This window comes from Coenobita brevimanus, chromosome 25, assembly GCF_032717465.1.
Source record: "Coenobita brevimanus isolate Jiangsu-jjx chromosome 25, ASM3271746v2, whole genome shotgun sequence".
In the NCBI taxonomy this organism is placed as follows: Eukaryota; Metazoa; Arthropoda; class Malacostraca; order Decapoda; family Coenobitidae; genus Coenobita; species Coenobita brevimanus.
In genome coordinates, this window is record NC_136978.1 from 24298442 (window position 1) to 24319824 (window position 21383).

The window sequence follows — 21383 nt, forward strand, 5'->3', positions numbered from 1 at the left end:
AGCAGCGAGTGTATTTGAGTATGGATATGCTTCTGGAAGCTGGTCTGAGGCAGGCGAGAGGGGAGAGATGACAGTATTTGTGTGTGATATCGTGTGCTGGGTGTTGTTTTGATGTTCGTTGGTGTGTGTGGATGTGCTGCCATGTATTGTAGTGGATCTTGTGGGTTTGTGGAGGCTGCAGCGAGAATTTGGGTGCCTCTGATGTCTAGATGATCCTTGACTTTCTTGATGTATGTGATGTGTGGGTGTAGCAGCAGTGCAGACCGTGATTATTTTTAGGGCCTTGCTCTGTATGGTCTGTAGAGTGTTGTAGTGTGTTTTAGTGAGGTTAGGAGCCCAAGCCGGCTTGCATAATTCATCACTGAACGTATATATTGTTTGTATACTGTGGTGGTGGTTCCTTGTTTTGTGTCCAAATGTTTAATGGGCAAGTGACCTCAAGGCATTGAGTCATGGTGTTCATTTATCTATAATAATAAAGGCACGTGTTTGTATGTTTGTTACCTATAAACTCGGCTCCCTTAGGGTCTACCCCCACATATGATACATATTCTGAATCAGCATGATCCAGGCAGTGTTTTGGTAAATAATTTATTAGGATTAAATGTATGTTGAAAAGTTACACTAGGTATATTGGCCGAAGGCCCAATCAGCTCTCCACAGGAGCTAGCTGAAAAGGTCCGCCTGGAGGGCAGACCTTTTCAGCTAGTTTTTAATGTCCGTGATCTGTTGTTTAAGTATATTAGACCAAGCATTTTGTGTGTGTGTGTGTGTGTGTGTGTGTTTAGTAGGGAGTGTTGTTCATGGTGAGGTGTAGAATGTGACTGTGTTCTGTTGTCCAGTTTGTGAGAAGGGTCGGTGTAGATTTGGCTGGGGCTATTTTGAGCCTGTTTGTGGTGAACCATTCGTGCAGTGCATTGAGGTAAGGTTGGAGGACGTGTGCAGTTGTGTCTGCGTTTTGGTGTGTACATGTAAGTGTTATGTCGTCTGCATAGGAAGCTATGTGTATCCGTGGTGTGTGGGGTGTAGGTGTGTCGTGCATGTATAGTACAAAGTGTGTAGGGGACAAAACAGATCCTTGGGGGACGCCATTTGTGAAGTTTCTGATGTTACATGTGCACATCTGCCTGCTAAGTAGTTTGCTAGCCATCTTTTTGTGTTATTGCGCATGTTTGTGTTGAATATTTTGTTTGTGAGGTTGTGGTGGGGGATGGCATCAAAAGCTTTGGTAATGCCTAGTGTGACTTGGAGTGTTCTGTATGGTGGCCTAGCTGAATTCATACCATCAAAAACTCTCTGTATAACGTCTGTAAGAAGAGAGTTTGTGGAGTGTAATGGCCTAAAACCATGTTGCAATGAGGCTAATGGGGTGTGAGGTGTAACTAGTTGTATTACCAGTCGTTCAATGACTTTGGAGGGGGTGTAGAGGAGTGTGATGGGGCGGTGTGAGGAAGGTAACGTGGGGTCTTTGTTGGGTTTGTGGATAGTGATGATAATGCCATGCTTCCAAATGCTGGGTATTATGTTGTGTGAGTTGCTGTAGTCTGATATGTTGGTGAGTGCTTATATGCCTTGTCGTCCAAGGTGTTTAACTGTATGCTGCTTATGTTGTCTGGTCCACAAGCAGATGAGTGCTTAAGGTTGCTAATGATGTTCTTAGTCTAGTTGTAAGTGAAAGGTGCAAAGTCTGTGTCTGTGGGGAACTGTCTCTTACGTCGGATGATACGTCGGTCGTCGCGATGAGGTTTAGATGGCTGACATGTGAAAAGTGATTGGTGAGAGTATTTGCATGTTGTTTGTTTGAAGGTATGGTGTCTGTTGTTGTGATGGCAGCGTGTGATTGTGTAGCGTTGCTGTTGGAGAGTGTGATGCTGTTTTGTGTTTTGTAGAGTTTGCTGGTGTTTGTTTTGTGGTCAAGTGTTTGGAGATAATTATTATAATTATTCCAGTTTAGTGTTTGCTGTTCTGATATTTTATTGTTTATTTGAGTGTTGAGTTCTTGTATTTGTTGTACGGTGTCTTGTGTATGGGGTGTTTGGGAGTGTCGTAGTGTGTCCCTTTGACTGATGAGGCCTTGAATTTCTGGTTTGAAGTTCGGGTTGAGTCTCTTTCTGTTGCCACTAGGGATGTGTCTTTTGTCTGCGTTTTGTATAATTGTATTGAAAGTGTGCACAACGGCGCTGATGTTTGTGATGGATGTACTGTTAAATGTTTCAAAATTTGTTTTGTTTCAGTTGTGAAGGCCTCTCAGTTGTCTCTCTTATAATTAGTGTATGTGTGTCTGTGGCCAGCTGGGGTGATTCTGGTTTTGGTAGTGATGATGACTGGGAGGTTGTAGGGGTGAGATTTGGGGAGCAAAAGGTGATGTCTGGGGATGATGGGGGGAAGAGGGCTTGGTGTGGGATATGGGTATGTTGATGGAGATTATTCAGTATGAAAAGATGATCTGTTTGGGATTGTGGTACCAGCCCTCTGTCTGTGTCAGGACTGTTGACATGCTTGGCCGACGCCTTGGCATTGAATCACCACCCAGGATGATATTGGGCATGTTAGTGATGTGGTGTATTTGTTGAGAGCAATTGTGTGGTACTGTGAGGGACTACTGGGGGGGAATGTATGTGTTGGCGATTGTTATATGTGATTTGTTACCAGTACGTATTTTAATTGATTGTAGTTCTGTTGTGGTGTCATGTGGGGGGAGTTTGTGTGTGCACTGGTGTCTGAAAAGTTGATGGATTTGTGTACCAGGGTGATGAGTCCACCGGCACCGCCGTCGGCCCGGTCTTGTCTAATGGTGGTGAAATTATGATATGTAGTTGTTTTTTGTGTTCTGTGTAGTTTTGTTTCTTGTAAAATGGCAATGTGTATGTTTTGTTGTTTCATGAATTGTGTGAGTTCTTGTTTTTTGGTGTTTATGCCATCTATGTTTAACTGAAGGATGTTTATGTTGTGTGTGTGATGTGTGTTGACTGCTGCAGCACGGGGTGGTGGTGGAGGGGAAGGGGTAGGAGAGGGCTGTGATGGAGGTAAGGGTTGGGGTGGATTAGGCTGAGGTGGAATGGGAGGGGTTGGTGGATTGGACGGTGTGGGAAGGATCGGTGAGTTAGGCTGAGGTGTGGAGGAAGTAGGAGTAGTGTTGGTGGGAGGATTAGTGAGTGGGGGTGTCTTAAAAGACTTTGTAGTTACTTGTAAAGAAGTTATCTATTAGACTTGTGGACGAGCGGTTGTTATACTTGAGTTGTTTGTAAGTAGATAATTTTGGTTCCCATTTGTCATGCAATGACAGGAGATGTAAAGAATAGTATGGGACTATTTTTATTTGTCTTGGAAATATTAACAAAGTCTCTCACACACGAGTGAGTATAAGTAGAGTCCCGCTAGCTACCTCCCTGTCTCGCTCTCTCTCTCTCTCTCTTCCAAGTTGCTAAGCCTTTTCTCCCTGCTACCTGCCGATTCTATGGCCTCTCTCCTTCTGAGCTCTCTTTCCTAAATTCTGGTGAAACAGGGGTCGTGTCACGTGTGTTACACTGTGGTTGGAAAGTTCCAGAAACCTGTGTGTGAGTATGTGTGTATGTCACTAGGCTTTGTTCTCCTGCTATTTCGCTGACAAATTACCTGCATCATCTCTTGACATTGCTACCTCCTAATCTGTCATCAGCTTTTCCTCAGTTAAACTTGCAAGATCATTTCCCATTCCCAGGCTCGCATAGAGCTGTCTATCTGTCTATTTATCTATCTATCTATTATGATTTGTAAATATAATATGGACTCATAACATTGCTCGGCCCACGCCGCTAAAGGTCCTCCGACAGCAATTATCATTGACATATGCTAATCTATTAGTACATAATATTGATTATAATATTGTATACATATAACATTCATAGTAAATAGTAATTATCCAGTAATATTACATTTTAAACAAGTTGTATACATATTTGAATAAATGTATTAAAAGTAAAATATCTAACTGTAATACAGTATGTACTTGGGTTATTGTAGTGAAATGCATACATGCAAGAAAAAAAAATAGTTTAAAATTAAGATTATGTTAAGAGTTATTAATATTTCATTTAATGATAATGGTACTGGTATGCCATAGTTCTATATCATGGGTCATTCTTCTTTGTGTTTTATAGTTTTATATATATATATATATATATATATATATATATATATATATATATATATATATATATATATATATATATATATATATATATATATATACATATATATATACTGGTATGCCATACATGGGTCATTCTTCTTTGTATTTTTTTTTATATATATAATTAATACTATATCCAAAATATGTACACTTCATTCAGGGGGGTTAACTTGGATGTTAACTCTCCCCCCACTAAATACTGACTCCAAATTAGCAATTCTTGCATGCATTCTGTGCACTGCGAACAGCAGTACTGCAAATACAATGCAGAAGATTATAAAGACAGTAGGTGCTGGGCTATACACATAATATGGGTTGAACATACTCAAACTCAAATCTTCCCAGGGCTTCATTGTTTCATTGATCAGTTGCATAGTTTCAAACTTAGGTGAAGTCAGCTTAATACTTATGCTCATGTTTAAGTCCATATCAGGCAGTGGGTGGAAATGTTTGTGTGTATGATTGAGAATGGCATAGTGATTGATGGTGGATAAAGTAGACGTGGCTGGTGTAAATACTGCACAGTAGTCTGGTGCTATGTATAATCCTGAGGCTGAAGTATGAGATGGTGGTATATCTGGACAGACTACGTAAAATGATGTGTTATGAGTGAAATAAAAAACTGTGAGTGTCCGATGCGTTGATGGTGTACAAGTTTATCTGGAGCAAAAGTGAAGTTGCAATGATTATGAATATTGTCATTTCTGATGATAGCCATTTCACAAGGGACTGTATCAGTAGGCTGAAACGTGAAAATGTACGCAGGACAAAGATGAACAGCATGTAAGGATGTGCAGCACTTTCGTTCAATCGTTGATTCACTTGTGAAAGTGGCAGTGTCCCGTCTCTTGGAGACCATGATGAGTTCGGTGTCTGTGTTGATGTTGATGATGACCAAAGTGTTGTTATTTTTATAGGGGAAGGGATGTATTTGGTATACTGTGAACAGGTATTCAGTTATGAATGGTACATGAACTACTACTGATGTTGGTGTTAGTGTTGCTTCTAAATATGGATAATATTGCATGAATTCCCTACTGCGGAACAACGGCTTCAATTTATGTTTATGTATGCCTTGACTAATTATCTGACGTAGCTCATGAACTGGGAGTAAGTCAATTGTGATCTTGCCATCACCAGCATTCGAAATTTCTTGCATAAGTGCCCTGAAACGATCTCTAGTGTTGTCTAATTGTAGTAGAATCGTGTCAATATGTTCTGTGATGATGGAGAAGTGTTGGAAAAGTGTAATGTTTCCTTCCATTTCATTTATTTTATCTACACTCTCGAGAGCTATGTTTTCTGCCTTTTTCAGGTTTTTCACAATTGTCTTCATTGCTGAGTTCTGTTCTGTGATGAATTTATCTTGGTATGTTAGTATCTGAGCTATCTTATTAAATTTGTTGTTTATTTCTTTAAGGTCATCCTCTGTAGCCAATCCAAAGATGTTCCCAAGAACTGCGCCACCCAGGTCGAACAAACCGCGCTTTTGGCGAGTACGTGTGATGTTCCTGTCGCTCAGTACCTCCGTTCCATAAGATGGGAGATCTTGGATCATGATGAGCATAGTTGACTTTGCCTGTTCTAGTTTCCATTTCTCTAACTTTACCATTTCATTCACTTCCTTTGTGTTATGTGCTTGTGAAACATAATTTCCTATCATGAAGTCCAGAGTTCGCATCGGCTTCGCAAGGCTGTCTAGATAAGTAGGTAATTCATACAAGTAATCTAGACTTATTTCAGTACTCATGACATCTTTAACGATTGTAGTCGTGGCCGTTGGAGCTATGAGGCATCCTTGTCGTACTATGTGTTGGGGGTCTAAGTTCGCATATCCTCTTGCTATGTAGAGGAGAATCCATAGCATTAGTTCTTCATCGTAACGTACCGAAAAAAAAAAATCTATTAATTTCCTAATATGGTCATGCTGTGGTCGATGATAGTGATGATGTGCGTTACGGTTGATTGTTATTTCATTTATAGAAGGAATTTAAATCGATATTTAATTCTCGTAAATGATGTACTGTAGATTTTATTGGAACAGCTGCACCTATGTTTGATTGTTTGGTATATGACCTTAATTTATTTTTGTAATCATTGTTGTTTTCTTGCTTGGTTTCTTGAGGTACGTTTGCCTGTTCGGTTGTATCCGAGGCTGAATAATTATTCGATAATTCCCTTGAAACTCGTTTTAAATGGTCAATATGAACTTGTTTCTCTTCGCCACTTGACAGTGACTTAATTAAAACTTTGTTTGCTTTTATGTTAATTACTGTGTATGGGCCCTAAAATTTTGGGGATAATTTATTGTCTCTCGTATGAATGATACCGTAAACAATGTCTCCTAAGCCGATAGGTGAATTTCTTGCCTTCTTGTTAAATGCCTCCGTCATTTCTTCCTTGGACATCGTTAATTGTTTTTTGACTCTTTTGTGAATGTCCTGGAATTCACGTAAACGGAGTTTAGAGTAATCATCGTAATTGTATATGGGCATACTGTCACCTAGGAGCTCATATGGTAGTTTTTTATCTGTTCAATATATAATGAAATGTGGTGTGTCACCCACCTATGGATTTACTTATAGATCCATTAATTGAGGCTTCTACTCTGGGAATCCAATCATCCCAGCTTGCATAATTTTCACTGAGAATGTGTCGTAGCACATCTAATACTTTTTTTATTTTGTCTCTCTACCAACCCATTCGATGCTGGGTGATAGGCTAAAACGTTAACCTTTTTGATGTTGTATTGTTTACATATTTCTTGTAAGATCTCAGAATTAAATTCTCCTCCATTATCACTTATTAGTACCTTTGGGGTAGTAAAGCGACATATTACATTATCTGTTATTGCCTTTGCTACTGTCTCTGCTGTCTTATCTTTAATTGGAGCTAAAATGACATAACGGGAAAAATGATCCGTTGCTACGAATAAGTATAAGTTATTATTGTATGATAATGGCATCTTGAGTAAATCAACAGCGACAACGTCCCATGGTTGATGTGGTACAGGGTAATTACCCATCGGTGCAGGTGTGATTGGGTATCCTTTGTGTTTCGCACATGATTCGCATCTGTTTATATGATTGTTTATATCTTTTCGTAATGAAGGCCAGTAATATAACAGCTGGGCTTGGTTGAATGTCTTATCCTTTCCAGGATGTTCTGCATGTGGGCTGTCGTGTATCGTTCTTAATACTTGGGGTATCATGTCATTAGGTACTACCAACTGGTTAGTATTTCTTTGGCGTTTTGGTTGTTTAGAGTTAATCTTGTATAATGTATTATTGAACATTGTGAATTGTTCGAGTGGGACATGCAGTTTGGGTAATTGTATGTCATCTCCACTTTCTAACTTGTATATAACTTTAGACCATATTGGGTCAAGTCTTTGTGCCTTTGCGATATCATCGTGGTTTGGGATATTTCCTTTGAGATCTAACGCCGTGACCTGAATTGTGTTCGGGTTCCTAGATAATGCGTCAGCTACTATGTTCATTTTTCCTTGTATATAATGAATTTGTACATTGTAGTTTTCAACTGTACATTTCCATCTTGCTCTCCTCCCAGAAAGGAGTTTTTCTTTAAACATACCCATCAGTGGTTTATGGTCGGTGAATAAGTGGATTTCGTAACCATATACCAAATCTCGAAACTTTTGTAATGCAAAAACCACTGCAAGTGCCTCTAAGTCTGTAGTGCAATAATTTTTCTCTGCACCTCTTGTTTGTCTGCTGGCAAATGCAATTGGTTGATTCTTTCCTCTTTTATCTTCCTGCATCAGTACAGCCCCTAATCCTTTAACTGATGCGTCTGTACAAATAAGAAATGATTTTGTGTAATCTGGATATGCTAAACAAGGTGCATTTGTTAGTTTAATTTGTAGATTGTTAAATGCCTTTTTTTGTTCTTCTTCCCATTGGAATACAGCATCTCTTTTGAGTAGTTGGAATAGAGGAAAAGCTATATAAAAGAACTGTGGTACGAATGACCTATAGTACCCAGCCAGACCTAAAAATTGTCTAACTTCCTCAGTCGTAGTGGGTTCAGGAAAATCTCTCACTGCCTGTATTTTGTCATCAGTGGTGTGAATACCATCAGAACTTAATTTGTGGCCTAAGAAATTTATTTCCTTAAAGCAAAATTTGCATTTAGAAAGTTTAATTTTTAAACCAGCATCACTAAGCTTTTGTAAGAGTAGGTCTAATATCCTGAGATGATCCTTAATATTCTTCGTTGCGATTATAATATCATCAAGATAAACAAATATTCCTTGTCCTAAAATTCCGGACAATACGTAATTCATAAGACGCTGGAATGTGCCTGGGGCTGTCCTCAGTCCCATTGGCATCTTGTATATTGATAATGGCCTCTGTTTGTAGAAAAGGCAGTGTATTTACGTGACTCTTTCGATACCGGGATTTGATAATAGCCGTTTAGGTGATCGATGGTTGAGAATATGTTATTCTCAGGACCAATATTCTGTAGAACGTCTGGGATTGTATGATTATTTAGTTTACAGTAATCTACTACCGCACGCATTTCTCCATTTCGTTTGGGCACGAAGAATAATGGGGCATTCCACGGGGAGACTGAAGGCTCAATAATTCCAAGTTTTAACATTTCATCGACATACTGATTCGCAAGTGTACGTTGGGAGTGTGGTATGCGGTAAGCTGGTACGAAAATTGGTGGTGTTTCTGGGTGCACATTAATCATGTGATTAATCTAGTTAGTACACCCTAATTGTTCTCCGGGCAATGCTACGGTGTCCCTGTGTGTTTCCAGCAGGGTTAACAAATCATTTTCTTCATCAAATTCACCTGAGTGAATTAAATTCTCTTTTATTCTTTCTCTATCCGTAGATTTTATCTCACTTGTCACTCCAGCTATAACTATTTCCTTCACAGGGGCAGGACATTTTTCAATATTAACTATGCAAGTCCCCTTTTTCAACTGAACTTCCCCATTCATGTGATTAATTATGAATATCTGAGTTTCCCTTCGTCGTTCGTATGACATAATGCGTTTTCTACTGACAATCCCTTTACTTTCCATAATTCTTCTAATTCTTCTAAGGCAAGAACAGTACTATTCCGTAATTTGCTATTTAGGGTAACTTTCATGTAGGAATTAGGTGGTATAACTTAAATCATTAGTGAGATGGGCTGGAAAAATTGATAAATCAGTACTGTTATCTGGGTCACTAATTCTGGAGGATGGGGTTCGTGGTGGGAGTGGATCTATACACTCATCTGTTTGTGTATGTTTGTTTAAGCCTTTAATATTACCAATTCTTTTTGGCTCTCTTTTACCAATCGGTGAGGGCTCTGAAGGTATTTCCTCTGTGAATTCATTGTCAAAGTCTATTCCATTCATTTGTGGGAGTATAGTTATGTTCTCTGCCCTCATGGATCTTAAGCCCAGTAACATATGAGCTTTAATTGCTAAGTTTTCAACGATATAGAAAAATGCAGAGAATGGTCTTGTAGTTTCTGTGAAACTGATATTTAATCTTATCACACCTTTCACTGTAATCTCTTGTCCATCTACTGTGTATAAATCTAAATCAGCTTCATCCAGAAAAGTTACTTTCTTTTTATTTTTAAGAATTCTATTTAGTTCTTCATGTGTTATTAAGTTCACTGGAGAGCCTGTATCTAAAAATAAGGAAACGTTTTGATCCTCACATACAGCTGGTATCAAGATACACTCATTTCCCAACATGCCTCCTATGTGAAGTTTAGACTTGTTTTTCTTTACGTTTGTTCGTATTTTGTCATGACTTGGTCTTCCCCCGATTTGAACATAGACACAATTTTTTCTACTGTTTTGCAATCACTGGTCCAGTGCCCTTGGTATCTATGATGCCAAGGAGCAAATCCTTGTGTCATTTGTTTGTCCTCTTTTGCTTTGATAAAGCATTCATACCTTGTGTGTCCTGGTTTTGCACAATAATGACATAGAATGGACCTATCCCTTGACTGTGACCTACGATGTGATTTCCCATAAGTAGTGTTGTTTATGGCGCAAGACCTGCTCGGGCTGCGCGAAAACTTTTGAAACTGCCTGTAGCCTGGCGTCTGTGATCGAGGCCTCGTCATGTTTGGTTGTTTGGTCTGCCTGCTTTCGGGTCGCGATCGATTTTGTTCTCTGTTTGGGGTCGGTGTAGATGTTTTCACAGCTGATACTGTCTCAGGTACCCTCATTCTACTAGAATGTGCAGGTGTGTCGACCATACCTGCTTTACTGCACTGCATCTCTACCTCGTTCATTAAGTCTAGTAAGCACATGCCCGGGGTGTACGCGATCGTCTTGGCGATCTTAAGGGTCCTATCAGGTAATTTACACAAGGCAGCTACATAACCAATGATGTCCACGACGAGGTCTGGGGACATCTTTCCATCATCTGTTATCCAATTTGAGTTTTCCAAAGTAACTAACAATGTTCTTTTGATTGTGGAGACATCAGCAGTTATTTCACTGAGCACATGGTTTGTAGTGTGCTCCCTTACAAGATCTACAATTTTATGTAATTCTGGAATTATACCTGGCAAGAAGTTCATACCTCCAGAAAATTTCTTCAAAAATTCAGTTTTAAACTCATCATATGTCCTAGCTTTATGGAGCTTATCTGATCGCAATAAATTGCTTGCTGGACATCTTTCCTGGCTTATGCAAGATGAAAAAATAGCAATTTTCTCTTGTTCATCTAGTATGTGGCGCTTGATGAACATTTGTTCGCACTGACTGACTAATGAAATGACATCAATGCGATCTTTTTCTGTGCCAGAGAATTTTGGGGCAGTTTTATCCTCATGATACACAGACACATGGGGTGTTGTTGTTAGATCATCGGTATTTGTTTCTTGATTCATTTTCACTGTTTGCTCTGTTAATTTAACTTGGACTTGTTTATCGTTGTGTGAGGGAATGGTGGAATATGTACGACCGGACCAATGAACCCCGTTAAGTATACTGGCATACGTGTGCAAGTCAGCGACAAAGTCCTCATTTGCTACGTCAGAGGAGGTTTCCCACTCATCATCTGAAACTGCCGTATTTGTTTCTTGGTCTTTAGTTTGTGGTGAGGTTTGTACAAGGGGTGGGTTGTCTTGGTGCTCTCTTAATTGTGAGTCTGTTGTTGTGGCTAATTGTGTGTCGTCTGGTATTAACGTGGGTGGTGGCAAAAATATTCCTGTCATTAAGATATGGTGTTATGAAATACGCCTTTTGTTTATTTATGTCCTAACAAAATAGATGAGTAAATAAGTTGAAATAAATGATAGATAGTGAGTGTATAAGTGTATATATGGAAATAAGTAAAAAAGTTGAATATAGCTAATTTTAGCACTGAGAAGAAATGAGTAAGTACAATTTTACCCACTTGATACAGATCGTAGAGGTGTGTCGATACAAAAGTCGATTTCGGAAGAAAAATGCAGGGTTGATTGAAGATCTCTTGATAATTCTAGTGCTGTGTTGATGGACGATATTACTCAGGAAATTCCATGGCCTGGTGCTTGTGGTGGTTAACAGCTGTCCCAGGCAAACCTCAGCATAGAACGTCGAATTTCCAACTCAATACTGTGGAAATAAATGAGTATGAGTAGGAGCTATGTGAATAATGAGTAATGAGTAGTGGGTGAGAAGTGCCTGGTGTCAGTCACACGTTGCTTGGCGTGGCAAACTCGCGTTGTGATGTCATCTCAGCACATGGTGACGTTGGCTTCCCACACTGGTAGCTGTGGCGAATACTGAGTAGCGATGCTTAAGCTGGGTGAAGAAAGGTGAGTAAGTCACATTATAAATGTGGATCTGGTGTTTTGCTGCGTGTCTTGACCTCTGCGTCAGTGATGGAGGTAGGCGGAAGAGAGCGGTAGGGGTATGTTAGCTTGGTGCTTTAATATTTCCTTTTCTTTACTTGCTTTGTTTTTTATTCTTCTTGCTGCTGCTTGAAGTTACGTGAAGATTATAGAGTTGTTTTGTAGACTTGTAGACTATTTGCATTGTAGGCTGGATTTTGTAGGAATTCACTGTAGAACTGAAGTTAATCTTGTAGAGTGTCACCTGCTTTTGTAGAAATTCACTGTTGATTCGAAGACAAGGTGCGTACTTTTCGCTGCCACCAAATGTCTTAAAAGACTTTGTAGTTACTTGTAAAGAAGTTATCTATTAGACTTGTGGACGAGCGGTTGTTATACTTGAGTTGTTTGTAAGTAGATAATCTTGGTTCCCATTTGTCATGCAATGACAGGAGAGGTAAAAAATAGTATGGAACTATTTTTATTTGTCTTGGAAATATTAACAAAGTCTCTCACACACGAGTGAGTATAAGCAGAGTCCCGCTAGCTACCTCCCTGTCTCGCTCTCTCTCTCTCTCTTCCAAGTTGCTAAGCCTTTTCTCCCTGCTACCTGCCGATTCTATGGCCTCTCTCCTTCTGAGCTCTCTTTCCTAAATTCTGGTGAAACAGGGGTCGTGTCACGTGTGTTACACTGTGGTTGGAAAGTTCCAGAAACCTGTGTGTGAGTATGTGTGTATGTCACTAGGCTTTGTTCTCCTGCTATTTCGCTGACAAATTACCTGCATCATCTCCTGACATTGCTACTTCCTAATCTGTCGTCAGCTTTTCCTCAGTTAAACTTGCAAGATCATTTCCCATTCCCAGGCTCGCATAGAGCTGTCTATCTGTCTATTTATCTATCTATCTATTATGATTTGTAAATATAATATGGACTCATAACAGGGGGAAGGAGCATAAGGAGCAGGTCCAGGTGTTTGTGTAATGTTTTCTTGATGCAAGTGTTGTGCAGGTGTACAGGGTCCAGTTCTTGCAGGAATTGCATTGAACTGAACCCTTTGTCTGTCGGCTTGAAGTGATAGGTTATGAGCATGTTGGACATATGTATTTGTTGGTGGGTCCTGGATTGCTCTCGCTGTCCCCGGCTACATAAGGTCGTCGAGAAATGACCGCCGGGGAGTCATTTCTCAGTGTAGAAAATTAATGATGTTGTTGTGTTGAGAGATGTGGTACTTGCCCGGGCGACCGAAGCCTGTCTCTCCACGTGACTCCTCATGCATCTCTCACATAACTCATTTCCACTGCTGTCTTGACTTGTCTCTCCAACAAGGTCCAAGCTTCTCCTCCATACATTAGAGTTGGTATCACAATTCTGTCATGTAGTAACTTTTTCACTTCCATGCTAACTTCCCTGTTTCTTATCACTGTTTTCAAGGAACCAGCAACCTTTCTTCCTTGTTGTACCCTTTCAAGCACTTCACCCTCTAAACTTCCATCCAGACTCATCACACTACCCAAGTACTTAAACGCACTCACATTTTCCATTTCCTCCTCATTCAACCTCACTGTACATTCGGTGACTTCACTTCTTTTGAGACCGTAACTTTACTTTTCCCTACATTCACTTTAGATTCTGTTTCTTACACACTCTTCCAAACTCATCCACCAAGCCTTGCAGCTCCCCTTCGTCTTCACTTAACAAGACAGTATCATCTGCACACAACAGTACAGGGAGTTTCCAAACACTGCCCTCTCTCATTAGGGCCGCTCCAACATCCTCTGCCCTACCTTGTATCTCTTTTATAACCCCATCCATATACAGATTGAACAACCATGGAGACATGACACATCCCTGCTTCAATCCAACCTTCAAATAGAAAAATTCACTTGGTTCACTATCCACACCCACTGGAGCCATTGCACCCTCATACATACTCTTCGAGGCATTCAACATCGTCCCATCTACTCCATATATTCTTAATACTTTCACAATCCTTGCAAGTAATTCCTCTGTTATTTCTCTAAAGGCCCTCTCCCACTTCGGTGTAAATAGGCACGATCAAGCCACGATGAAAATCGTGGCCGAAGTCGGTGATGTGTCGACGACTCTGACCAAGAATCGTGGTGTCGACATAATACCGGCGACACCAGTACAACAAAACGCCCACACCTCGGTGGAGTATACGATATAAGCGGCGACTAGTAGCCGACATATCGCCGATATGTCGGCGTAATGCACAAGCATTATTCTAAATTCAAATTTTAATGTTTTTTTTTTACGGCGATAAAGGTACAACAGCGGCCTGCTATCGACAATGTATCGTCGATGTGTCGGCGAATGCATCGGCGCAAGAGGCACGAAGTTATTCCTCTGAGTTCACCTACATGTCGGCGCAGTATCGGCGATATGCGCAAGATCATCATACGAAACATTGGCGACTTAGACAGGACTATATATAGGTGGCCAAGTGAGACGCCTCCCATTCTAGTGTCAGAACCTATACAACATGGAACACACCCTGGACACTGTCATGGTGGGGACCCACTTCATCTCACTGCGAGTTTTGTGGTATAATTGTGGATGTCGTTGAAGAATACCAGCAACGAGTGAGGGATGAGTTGGAGGAGCAGGAAAAAAGGGAGGAAAGCCAGAAGAGAACACAGAAGAAGAGAAGTATATGGGTGCGTTCGTGGATACAACAGAGACCAGAATATGGCCAGTGGGAGCATCTCATCCCAGAGCTTGTCATGAATGACCAGGCATCATTCAAGAACTTCTTTCGCCTTGACAAGGACCTGTTCATGGAGATTTTGATGAGAGTGGGCCCACACATCCAGATGAAGGATACCAACTTCAGGAAGGCCCTTGAGCCAGGCCTGCGACACTTCGCTATCTGGCCACTGGTAACGCCTTCCATGATTTACGTTTCGGTTTCCGTGTTGCTGATAACACTATTTCAAAAATAGTATCTAAGACCTGTGAGGCAATAGTGAGCGAGTATATGGAAGAGGTCATTACTTGCCCCTCCACACCAGAAGAATGGAAGAATATTACTGTCGCACAACCCGGTCTGTATCGTACGGTTTACGTAGGCTATGTCGTATTAATCTCACCGATGCATCGCCGATACATTGCCAACGCTTCGCCGTATGACCGTATGACATCTCAACGGTTTTTCCTAATGCCGACGCCTCGCCGATGTCGGCGATCATACGTGGTTTATACGCTGGGTAATTGCCGACGTCACTGAGGCATCGCCTTGTTGTCGATGACTAATCTGCGAAATTTTACAAAATCGTGGAGGGCCACGACGTTTTCATGCAGCATGAAAACGTCGTGGCCCCCCACGACAAATTTCCACCTCGTGCGACGTATCGGCAACATGCCACGAATGGACAAGATTTTGATCACGAATACCCATGATTAGGGATTTTTGAAACATCGTGACTTTATCTTCCCCACTTTCGCCGAAGTGGGAGAGGGCCTTAACTCTGTCAGTAAGTCTCCTACCATATACTTTTCCTATTACACTAAGAAGACAAATGTCCCTATGATTACCACATACTTCTTTTTCCTCTTTTCCTTTGTACAGGGGATTAATTATACCCGACTTCCAATCCTCCGGGACTCTACTTTCCTCCCAGGCCAATCTGGCACATCTTCCACATCCATTCTACTACTATCTCTCCCCAATGGTTCAGCATTTCACCACGCTCCATTAAATCCTGGGGCTTTCCCCATTTTAACTTTCTTCATTGCTTCCACAACTTCCATCCAACTGATTTCTTCCTCTCTTCTCACATCTTTCCATATCCCAGCCATTCGTCTCAAACTGCAAACCGCTCATCATAAATGGACATGCCTAACGGGGAACACACTTAACATATGTTGTAAGCCTTGTCCCCTAGTCGGAAGGAAGAAGGGGGACAGACGAAGATTTATTTGACAAGGAAGTGAATTTCAGGAAAAGGAACAAGTGTCGGGCCTTAACTCAACATTCATGGACAATAATTTGTGAATGAAGACCAATCTCAAACGCATTCAAGCATGGGCGACAGTTAAAACACTCTTTGCTTTACAGTTATAGCTATGATGATGAGAACAGAGTGAGACATATATCACTAGCATTACTCACGTAGTGTCTCCTTTGCCTGTTGACGAATCAAAAGCGCGTCTTTGAGTTGGTTTACGGTGTCAGTGAGTGTGGTGAGTGAGGAGGCTGCCTTTATCTCGGTGTCTAGCAGGCGGGACAGATGTACCTCCTGACGTAGCAGTAGTAGCTCGACCAGGCTCTGTAGGAAAACAGGTAAATTAAACTGAATATTAAGTTAAGAAAAAAGAAATGAATAGACAGACAAAGCTGTCGTTCTGAATAATAATGGACAGCTATGGAATCCTGTTTATCGTAAATAATTGGTTTGGATCTTTTTTATACAATTTCACCACGGCTGAGACGACCAAACTTACGATCAGCTCCCTCTAGTAATAAGATTTTCTTTTTAACCGGGAAGAAACTAGGATTGTTACAATTTTACACTTTTCTTTCTTTGACTCTTGATATATATATATATATATATATATATATATATATATATATATATATATATATATATATATATATATATATATATATATATATATGTGTGTGTGTGTGTGTGTGTGTGTGTGTGTGTGTGTAATATATAGATATATAGATAGATAGATAAATGTTACGTCCCAGTCCCCACACTGCCACAGGATCCAACAGCAGTAGTACAATACAGGAAGGACGTTGCCAAGCGAGTCGTTCTTCCTATGGTCAGCCTTCAGGTGTGCAGTACACAAGATCAGCTGAGGCAAAAATAAACCCTGGCTCCTTTAAGTTCACTGTCTTTATTTTCCAAATAATTCCACTTAATGCTTTCCAACTTCACTGTTCTCAAGCACTGGAGCTATACACACGTTACTACTGCTATCACACTTATTGCTTGACAACACTTTACTGTTAGTACACTTAATGCTTAACAATACTTTATTGTTAGTACACTTAATGCTTGCTAACGCTTCACTTATTACACAAGTACAGAATATAATCTTCACTGACAGTAATTACAATTAATGCTTGCCAATAATTCTTCACAAACTTCACTAGCAGCACTGCACTGATACTGCACTACACTCAAACTGAACCAAAACCGACTCCACTTCACTCAAACTGAACTGAAATGAGACTGAACTCGTTCTAGTCTCTTATCCATCTTTATATAATCTTACATTATTCTAAAAAGACCTACTTCTCAACATTCTCGGACGTGCTGGTCTTGTACACCCGGCGGCAAAAGTCCTGTCGCCTCGGCCGCCTCACCGAGACCTGCGATATCCATAGACTCGAGAATGGTAGCTGCAGATAACGTGCATATTTCTGCCAACAGATGGCAGACTGTGAGGTGTGTGGCGGCGAGGGTGGAGGACGATGGGGGAGGGGAGGGGTTGTTGCTGTTGGGGGTCTGATGGTAGGGGGAGGAGGGAACACTTTATTTGAATGTATTTTCCATTTTTTATAATAAACTGAAAATATAACTACGTTTGTAACACAAGGAACACGGCATGATAAACCACCAGATATTTTAAGCATTCTATGGAAATTTACGAAAAAACAAAAAAATATTGTCAATCAAACTCTCTCCTCTCTCTCTCTCTCTCTCTCTCTCTCTAACGCAATAAACTGATGATAAAGTGCCCCTATGGGTTTACCCTATCATGTAGTTACTGATTGGGCATCAATCAACAAGTGATTTGCTGACATGGTCGCCTTAGATACGAGAAACAACCATTAGATCAGTGGTCAGATCAAACAATCAGGGTGAGGCGGCTTGTTGAGGGTTCGGGATACAGGCCTAACCAACAGAAGTGATGTATTGACGAACATCCTTCTACACGATCTGTTATACCCCATCACTCTTAACAGGTGAGACATGTTTTATAAGCGCCGTCTATACTGCTTTTTTAAATGCAAACTATTCCTCTTATATTCTGTATGGAACTTTGATACAACTGTATTGTCACCCGTTATATTGATATAGTATATATTTATCTCCGCCAAGGAGGTAATGTGACACCCCGCATATGTGTGTGTGTGTGTGTGTGTGTTTAATAGATAACTCAAGAACTACCAAACAGATTTCGATGAAATTTTCAGGATATGTTGGAGCCAACCCTTGGCGGAAGTCTGTGCTCTCTGATCATACCCCCTCTAGTTATTAATGTAATAGCTGCATTCGAGCATAGCCTGGAGGATTGGTTGTTCATCTGGGGATCATCACAACTTCGCGTCCCGCTACCTAGCAGGTGGGGTGGTGCTCATCCTCTCTTACTCTAGCCGCAAATTATGGTCTCTTGAAACCTACAGCGTGGATTATTTTTCATGTCAGCTAAAAGTATCGACATATATATTTTACACTTGTTATACGTCTACTTGTCCTGAGAGTACTGTAATTAAGAGGTGAAATAATGTTCGTTATTATTATTATTATTATTATTATTATTATTATTATTATTATTTGAAGAGCATATTCCCAAAAAATATTCATGTTATTTGTGATTACTTGCCCATAGGCATGGCTACAGGGAGAGCTAACTCTGTGGAGGCAATATCTGAACGGGGGCGAATTATTGGACTGTGGGAAAGTGGCATCCCTACTAGAGATATTGTGGCTACTACTGGAGTATCACAAAGGACCGTTCAGAGGTGGATTAGAAGGTTCCGGGAGGAGGGATCACTGTTAACCAAACCAAGGAGTGGAAGGCGATGGGTAACAACACCTGACGATGATGGCCGTCTCCTCAACACAGTGGAAAACCAGCCATTAACATCGGCAGTTCACCACACCCGTAACCTTCAGCTGCCCTGCCATCCTAGCACAACAAGGCTGCGGATCCACGAGGCAAATATTCAATGCTGTATCCCCGCCAATAAAGAATTATTGACACCACAACAAAAGGAATGCCACCTTGGATTTGTACTTGAGTATCTATGTAGGGAACACTCCTTTTGGGAAAATGTCATCTTCACTGATGAAAAGTATTTTTCTTTTTTTTAATGCAAGGAAGAAGGAACCAAAGGCCATGAGCCCACAGTAACAGTTCCCTCCAAGAGAAAAACAAAATACAATAGAGAGCCAAATTCAAGATCCGATCATTTTGAGATGCCTGGACATACTGCGTTTGAGAGACTGGAGATCATAGGCAGCAGGAAATACAGACAGAGGGAGACAGTTCCAGAGTTGACCTGTTGCATAAAGGAAAGACTGGGAGTAACGGTTAACTCTTGCATTAGAGGGTTGGACAGAAAAGGGATGAGAGTTTACTGCCAGACGGGTGCTACGCGCCCGTCGTAGAGGTGGAGGAATGCAAGCAGACAGTTCAGAGGAGAAGTGACCATTAAAGTAACGATAGAAAAGAGATAAAGATGCAACAGTGCGGCGAAGAGACAGAGGTTGAAGGGAGTCAGTAAGAGGAGGAGAGTTAATGAGACGAAAAGCCTTTGACTCGGTGGAAGCACGAGCACGGCACTGCTGGAGAAGGAAAACCAGATATCATGACGTTAATATTCAGGAGAGAGCCAAGAGTGGACGAGTGGGTGTTAATTTCTGGGGTTGGATGTGGGCTGAGGGTCCAGGGGAGTTGATAAAACTGTCAGGACGATTCACAGGCAATGATTATGTAAAAGTGTTGGAGGATGTTCTCGTGCCAACAGTGAGGCGTATGGCTATTCCCGAACCACACCCTATCGTTCTAGTTCATGATAAGAGCCCCATCCATACCAGCAATGTGTTAAGAGACTGGCTAGAACAGCATCCAGAAATAGAAGTAATAAACTGGCCAGCAAAGGGGTGCGACATGAATCCCATTGAAAACCTATGGTCAATTATGGTTGGTGACTGGAATGTGGGCGAACAACGAACCACCGAAGCAATAGAAGCGCAAGCCTTTGAAGTGTGGGAATCAATAAAGCGTCGCCCTAATATATGTAGGAATCTTGTTAAGAGTATGCCCACACGTCTACAGGAGGTGTTCGATGCAAATGGTGGCTGGTCATCCTACTAAGCCTTAGTAGTACTAAGGTGTGTGCAGTAACCCTATATATTTCTGTTTATATGGTGAAATAATGCATTAACATTTATAATGGTGCCTGGGCATTCTACTGCGTGTTGTTATGGCTGTGTATTTAATTACATAATGTATGATAAATCAATATCTGTGGTGGCTGGTCTTCGTACTAACGAGTGCTTGGTACCAAAGACATTACTGTTTATAAACAATATATAGTGGTATAATGAATCAGTATTTTCTATTTTCTAAGGGTTACTTAATCATCAGTAGGGAATATAACGTTACGGCTGTTTTGGGATTTGTCTATACATAGTATATAAATGTATATAAATTTACGGAAATATAATGTTTATTATTATCAAGGTCATTATTGGCCTACTCCTTGTATGAATGACAGTCATCTATGTCGGATATGACAATTAAGGTAATTACTATTACACTTTAAGGAATTGTTGAACGTAGAGGATGGAAGTAATGCGAGTATAAGTGGCTGGGGAATGGCTGGGAGAAGGAGGGAGGTGAGAAGACAGGAAGAAATTAGTAGGATAGAAGTTGTGGAAGCAATGAAGAAAGTTAAATTGGGGAAAGCCCCAGGAATTGATGGAGTGTGTGGTGAAATGCTGAAGCATGAGGGAGAGATAGTAGTAGAATGGATGTGGAAGATGTGCAGATTGGCCTGGGAGGAAGGTAGAGTCCCGGAGGATTGGAAGTCAGGTATAATTATTCCCTTGTACAAAGGAAAAGGGGAAAAAGAAGTGTGTGGTAACCATAGGGGCATTTGTCTTCTTAGTATAATAGGAAAAGTGTATGGTAGGATACTTATAGACAGAGTAAGAGAAAGAACAGAGAAATTAGTTGGAGAAGAACAGGGAGGCTTTAGGAAGGGAAGAGGTTGTGTAGATCAGATATTCATTCTTAGATCTTTAGTGGAAAAGTTTCTAGAGAAGGGAAAGAAGTTGTATGCGGCTTTCATGGATTTGGAGAAAGCATATGACAGGGTGGATAGACAAGGATTGTGGAAAGTGTTAAGAATATGTGGAGTAGATGGGGGGTTGTTGAGTGCTGTGAAGAGTGTGTACGATGGTGCGGGGGCTGCAGTGCGTGTGGATGGTGAACTAAGTGAATTTTTCTCTTTGAAAGTTGGTTTGAAACAGGGATGTGTCATGTCTCCGTGGTTGTTCGATCTGTGCATGGATGGGGTAATAAAAGAGGTACAAGGTAGGGTAGTGGATGTTGGAGTGGCCCTGGTGAGAGAGGATAGTGTTTGGAAACTCCCTGTACTGTTGTTTGCAGATGATACTGTGTTGTTGAGTGAAGA

General features: G+C 40.8%; 1 protein-coding gene across 1 annotated transcript in view; it reads right to left on the reverse strand.

Moving 5' to 3' along the window:
• LOC145393781 (type-2 ice-structuring protein-like) overlaps window positions 1-21383 on the reverse strand; it is a 260566-nt gene that overhangs the window by 137089 nt on the left and 102094 nt on the right. The window contains exon 2 of the mRNA XM_080267830.1: window positions 16110-16266. Coding sequence (XP_080123956.1) covers window positions 16110-16266 — 157 coding nt within the window. The remainder of the gene's footprint in view (window positions 1-16109; window positions 16267-21383) is intronic.